At 37.8% G+C, this 6,556-nt stretch overlaps 1 protein-coding gene across 1 annotated transcript in view; it reads right to left on the reverse strand.

Annotated features, from left to right (window-relative positions):
- Nucleotides 1-5,740, reverse strand: part of ANGPT1 (angiopoietin 1) — a 169,486-nt gene extending 163,746 nt beyond the window's left edge. Inside the window, exon 1 of the mRNA XM_074577677.1 lies at nucleotides 5,225-5,740. Within this exon, the coding sequence (XP_074433778.1) occupies nucleotides 5,225-5,521 (297 nt within the window). The 5' untranslated portion in view covers nucleotides 5,522-5,740. The remainder of the gene's footprint in view (nucleotides 1-5,224) is intronic.
- Nucleotides 5,741-6,556: the final 816 nt, after the last annotated feature.

Genomic DNA, 6,556 nt, shown 5'->3' on the forward strand with positions numbered 1-6,556 from the left:
TCATTTAGGAAAGTTCTCAGTGCTCCAAATGAGATCTCCCACTGGGGATGTTGGTCGGACAGTTCTGATGACTAATAAATGTAATATTTTATTGTTACCAGAAAGTTCCTAATTACAGCTGTCATCACTGAAAATAAACACATTCAGGTTCTACTGCACATTATGATAAAGCCTTCTGTCCAAGCATGGGAAATATTTTTTTAAGCCATTTGCTACCAAATGTGGCAATATGTGAGACTGCCCTTCAGTCTACTTCTCTGATTCTTCTGCTTCTTAAAAAAGAGATTGCCAAATAGGTTATCCCCCAATAATGTAGAGCTTTCAGGAGTTTCCACATTTGAAGTCTTGCCTCCTTCTTGTGGGTACCTCAGAATATCCCAAGGACTTCAGCAACTTTATTAATAAAGCTTTGGAATGAAGGCATATTATTATCCAAGAAATTTTTTGGAGGTAAATTAGGAGTTTTTGTTTTACACTCAAATGTGAATTTTCTTAGAACCACTTTGTTTCTATGAAGTTAATTTTGCTTCTTAGATTTGGCTTTTATATATACTTACCCATTGACTAGTACATAGCATATAAGTAAGCCCCCTAATTTCAAGCCCATCATTTGTTTCACACCCCGTTTGTGGGAACTGCACGTTGAATGTCACTAGCATAAGGCTTTGCTTTGGACGTGAAAATTCATTGACTCCAAAGCAAAAAGGAGCACCTAGAACAGTAAACAGCCTCTGGGTCTAGACAAGAATTCCAGGTTCAAGCTGGATGCCAAACAGGAGGCTAGCTGCCAGTTTTGGATGAAGCTTTCTTACTGTTTCCTTTCATCTCTGGTGCACCTTGAAAAATGAAAGGTTTACCAGAAAGCCATTCCTTACACAACCCTGTGAGTAATGCTTATACAAGCAGAATGGCAGATTCCAAATCTAATGACCTGCTTTTATTTGTGAAAATTAACAGAAGTTCGTCATGGATCTCCTACTTACACTTACCGTACAAATACTATGTGGACCTTAAGGTCACATGTTACATTATAAAATGCCCAGTGAGACATAATCATAAATAAAGTGGAATTTTTACCATTTCTTGTAATAGTTCAGCTAGGGAAAATTAGTTTCTTAATGTGACAAAATTTTACACACTCTATGGCCACCTTCATCTTTATATTACTATAAATTTGCCTTATGGGATATTATGACTCTTTAGATCTGTCCTCTTCCAGGCAAGCTTGGTCACCCATTCACACAGCTTCAAAGCAGAAGTGACATGTGAGGAGTTTTCCCATCTTCAGCAAACCTCATAAAATCCAAGGGAAAATCCAGCCACTCCACACATAGAAGCATATCATTGCTGTTTAATTGCAGTGGTAAGCCCTGCTGGCAAAGACAGCAGAGAAGGGCAGACTTGCAATGGAGCTACAGCAGAGAGTGACAGACACCAGTCTTTCTGAAAGCTGCTTTCTACTATACAATGGCTGGTGCCCCTCAAAACCTAGATTCCTTACATGTTTAAAACACAAGTGAGAACTTGCGCTATTACTTCTGCAAAACAAAGAAGTCAATGCAGAGAGTGCAAGGAATGCCATAGACACATAATTTATCAAAACCATGGTAAGAATAAACTTTAAAGTAAGCTATCAAATGTCTACAGATACCCCAGAAAAATTGATCATGATTTCTTTCTTTAATGACTGAATCCAGCTCATCATTTTATAATTCTGTTATAGTTGGTGACGGTACAGACACTTTGAAGGGAAAAGGAAATGAGTTGAAGCTTCTTTATTTGGTTTAAGTGTAGTGGTGCCATCAATATTTGCAGAGGAAAGGAAAAAAAAATAATCTAAGTTTGGACACTGGCTGACCAGAATGATTGTGGTTCACTTGCAACTCAAACTTTTACGTCTCTGTTAGCTTCTTGTGGTATACTGTTTTTAAACATTCATGTTAAACTTTTATGGTATTCTGCTTAGGTAATGATCAGAACAAAAGAAAGAGTGCATCATGGAAAACTCATTTATTACTGTAATAACAATTATTACTACTAGTTGGACTGAGGGATAAATATATGAAACACTCATCTATACAGCCATCCTGAATGTATTCTGAGTCCATCGGTACCGTAAGTTCAGCAAGCTGACTAAAAGAAAGGTCCCAAGCAAGACATGATGATAACATTTCATGTAACTCCTCTTTGGCAATACTCAGACACTGCAATTAAATACCAAACAGTATCACGTGTGCCAGTCAGTTACTGCAAGAAAGAAAATGTGATGAACTGTTTGTTTTGAGCTATTAGTATAAACATATTGCAGAAATGAAACCCAAGCTTAAACAATGGGGAAAGTTATCCGGTATTAAAATAAACAGTTCTAGGAAAATCGCTAAAAATGTTTACCAAGTCATCTTCTTCACAGTAGTTTCTGCGCAGAGCGTTTTGCCGTGCCTCTGGTTTGCCAACCAATCCCGGTTACGCCGACTATAGATATGCAAATGCTAATGGACAAGGCTGGGATTTAATTGCCTATAATTGGCTCCTCAAGCAAGCGCATTTTTATCTACAATCAAGCTTGCGGGTCATCAAAGAAGCACTTTTGATTTTAAGCATAAAAATATCATCTTTTTTTAAAAAAAAAAGAATAATTGTTTTGCTTCTAGAAATCTGCTAGTTTAGAATTCAAGGAAAAATGTTTTTAAATTAAAATACTACAGAGTTAAGCAAACCGTGATTCTTAGAAACTTTCTTAATAAATACTCTCTCGATATTACAGGTTAGCATTTGTGCTGAAAGAACAATTCACCCTGCCAAACATTGCCTATGTACAATTTTAATAAAAGTTATATATATTACCTGGAGTAATAAACATATTTCCTTTGTGTAAGTCAGAATATATTTCAAATTCTTAAACATTATTTCTTATTATAACTATTCACTTCCAGTCATAGACCTATGATTCTATAGCCATTAATTATTCTTTACTTCATTCACAGCAGGTGCATTGTAAAACGCTGTTTAGCGTAGAAGCAATTATATCTGGTATTAAAAATCTAGGGGGGGGAATAAATGCAGAGCATAAAACTGAGATGTGAGATATCTACATAATATATTCATTACACTTAAGCATTATGCTTCTTTTGAAAGGAAATGAGTTATGTCTGAGATCCTTTGTAATGCCAACAGCAACAAAGCAAACCCAGTATTCAGAGATGCTATAATGGACCTGCATCAGCCTTGTTTGTTCAGAGCGAGCCATACTCCATCACACAGAGAAACCGGTCTTTTCATTCCAGGGAAAACTGACACATGGGGATACGTGCACAATCCCAGTTTTATGTAAGCCCCTGGGAGCAGAGGGTTGGGGGCTGGGAAGGAAAGAAGGAGGGGGATGGTTTTGCCCATAGCCAGTTTTACAATCACTGTAGAAGAAAACAGTCCTCAAATATAAACGTCTTTCATTGGGCTTCCTACCTGCTTAATCACTTCCCTCCAAAGTGTGAGAGGACTAACCCTAACCCAGACATTCACACTCCAGAGACTCATATTTCTTCACGTTCAGTTCACAGTGAAACAGTGATCTTAGTTCAGTCTCTAGTGGACAAACACAGAATAAGTCAAGTCTTATAAGCATGATTCAGCAGGCAATTTGCTCAAGTTGAAATCATGTGTGCATAGACACAGAAAACAACTTTCCCCTTTTTAGTTCTTGCCTCAGCCTCCCAAGGTACAGTAAAATAATTTCTTAAGAAATGCTTTCCTTTACAAAAGACATCCCCTCATTTCCAGCCTGACATTCCCCAAAGCAGACCAAGATATTAAAAAATGAGGAAAGCAGTCTAAAAAAGAAATGCTTGGTTATATTTTGTTTTATAGTCACATGTTTACTGGACAGAGTCTTTTCTCTCTTATTGGAGCCAGATATGCAAAGAGTACAATTATTTACCAAGAGATCAGGAAATCCTCTCTAAAGATTTTAATAGGGTTAGGGGGATGGGGATGGCTGTGTATGCTTTTTAACATATTTCTGTCTTGCATACTGTCTGGATGAAGCAAAACTTGGAAATGAGATAGGTAACATAACTGTGCTATTATGAAGTTTTAACTCACCTAGTAGAGACTTCACTCAATTTTTCTTGATATTCATTCTTAGTATGAACTTCTGTTGGAGTTAAGTCATGTATCTATCAAATGGGTACATACAGCAGTTTTCTTGTGCCATCTTACATGACTAGTTGCAACACCCGATTGCTCAATTTTCTAAGTTTTGCCAGGTCAAAATGCCAGTGTGAGAATGGGAATGTTACAAATAACTATATAAAAAGACTGTTTGTTTATTTATTTTTACTGCTCAGCTATCCCAGGGCATTTTCATTACCAAGGCATGGGCAAGATCCTGCAAGGTATGTAATTTTACGCAAGTGAGTAATCCTGTTAAGGTGAATGAGACTGCTCATATGAGTGAAATTACTCACATATTTAAGTCTTTTCAGGCCCAAACTTCAGCTCATACATAAAATACTGAAAAGCTCATTAGAAGTTTAGAGCTATTGCACAAATTCTTAAAAATAATTACTTCTGCTAAGTTACTGCAACACCTTCAAACCCGTTTTTCCCTCTCTATGAAAGAATGCACATATACACCCACAAATTAAAACAGGCTGTTTCAAGTCCAGTGTAATCTATACAGTTAAAAAGTTTTACTGGGATGTTTAAGGAGTGTGAATGCCTATATACTTTCTTCTTTCTTTCCAGCAATTAGCTGGGTAGAATAGTGTTACAGGATCTACTTGTGAAGGAACAGTGATATTCTTAACCCGGTGACTTTAAATGCAGATTGTTTTAAACGCTCCCTTTTGCTGTCAGAGTAGCAGGTATCCTGCATGGCATCTGATCTGAAGCTGTGAACTATAAGCAGAGTTTACAGGAACACTTAGTACGTTCTGTCATTAGAGTCTCTGGAGGATTTTCGTGTTCTCTGGCTCACAAATATCTGTGGTCTCTTGAGAAAAAGCTTTCAGAAGTTGCATCTTTCAGTAAGTGAAGAAAATTCTGCTCCCAAGAGCAATGCCTCTAAGAAGGGTGCGCTCTGGCTGAAACATTTCTCCCCTACACAGCCAAAAACTGGATCGATCCTCATTACCTCAGTTCTCACAGAAACTAATGAAAACTTTAAACAGCATAAGCATCACCAAAAAAATCCATTTAGTGAGAAATGAAAAAAAGAAACACTTACTTTTTGCAGCCACTGAGTGTAATTTTCCATCACATGTTCCAGATGTTGCAGTTTCTGGGAAGAGAAATCCTGTTCCACGTGAGGAGCATCTCTCTGAAGAGCATTTGTGTTGTACTGGTCTGTCGTGCTTTCACGACAGTTCCCGTCCTGTTCTGGCAGAATGAAAGTATAGGTGCACTGCCCATGCTGAATCCGGTTAAATCTTCTCCCACTGGCTTCTGGACCCCGACGCTGGTTATTACAGCCTATGTGAGCAAGAATTGCTGCCAGGAAAGCAAAGGAAAGGAAAATTGACATGTTATTACTACTTTCCTTTCCCACGTTAAGAAAAACTTTTTCTTCCTCTGTCTTTAAATTTTTTCTTAATTTCCCTTAAAGTCTTTGCAAAAAGGACTGGAGAAGCGCACTTTAGTAATCAAGCTTGGATAAACTTATTTTTTTTTAATTTCACTATGAGGATAGCTTCCTTAGTTAAAATTGGGAATATTTATTGCATAGTAGTTAAGATTTATTGTTTCCTCTCTGTTACAGTCCAGCATGTAGTCTGCTTTAGTCAGCTGCATATGCATATCCCAGTCTCTTTCCCCTACACTATCTGCTGCAGAACTGCTATTTTCTCTCAGACTTCAGTGAGTTTTATTAAGGTTGCACTTTCAAGCCAAGCTGGAAGCAAGCAGCCTTTCACAAGATGACTTGACAGGAATGCGTGTATGAGTGCGCCCCTATGCTAAGGATGGCTGATGGCTCGGTACAGAGGGATCATCTTACAAACTGGCTGGATGCATGACCTCAATCATGCATGGCTTTCCAGCCCCTATTGCGTACAACTGCTGAGGGCTGGTTGACGAATTCACATAAGTTTAATAAGTGAGGCAGTCCACCTTAATACGCTTCATATGTTCACACTGACCTATTAAAATGTAGATAAAGTGTAGAAGTTTGTTGTAATCCCTCTGTAAATATACAAAGCACTGAAATTAAAAATACTTTCAGTTCTGCGCTGCTCAGTATCTATTAAAGAATTCTAAGTCGGGCGAATGAGACTTATGGGAAAAAAGTTACGTTTAACCCTCACATGCTTCAGCTACTTTCTAAGACAGTTGTGTTTCTTCAGCAGAGTTTGCAGAGAGTTTTTTTGCGGCATATAATGCAATTAAGGTTGCCAAATAGTAATGGGAAACGGCAGTTCAGAAGGATAATAATTTTCTGTGTTTGGCGTCTAAACTAAGGTAACTAATTATAAAACAGTGAGGGATGGCGGCTGAATTGTTCCAGATTGTCTTCTGTGCTAGTGCATAGCTATCACATGCAAAATACTTCTTCCAATTTGCA

The sequence above is a fragment of the Larus michahellis genome, chromosome 2 (assembly GCF_964199755.1).
Source record: "Larus michahellis chromosome 2, bLarMic1.1, whole genome shotgun sequence".
NCBI classification, from domain to species: domain Eukaryota; kingdom Metazoa; phylum Chordata; class Aves; order Charadriiformes; family Laridae; genus Larus; species Larus michahellis.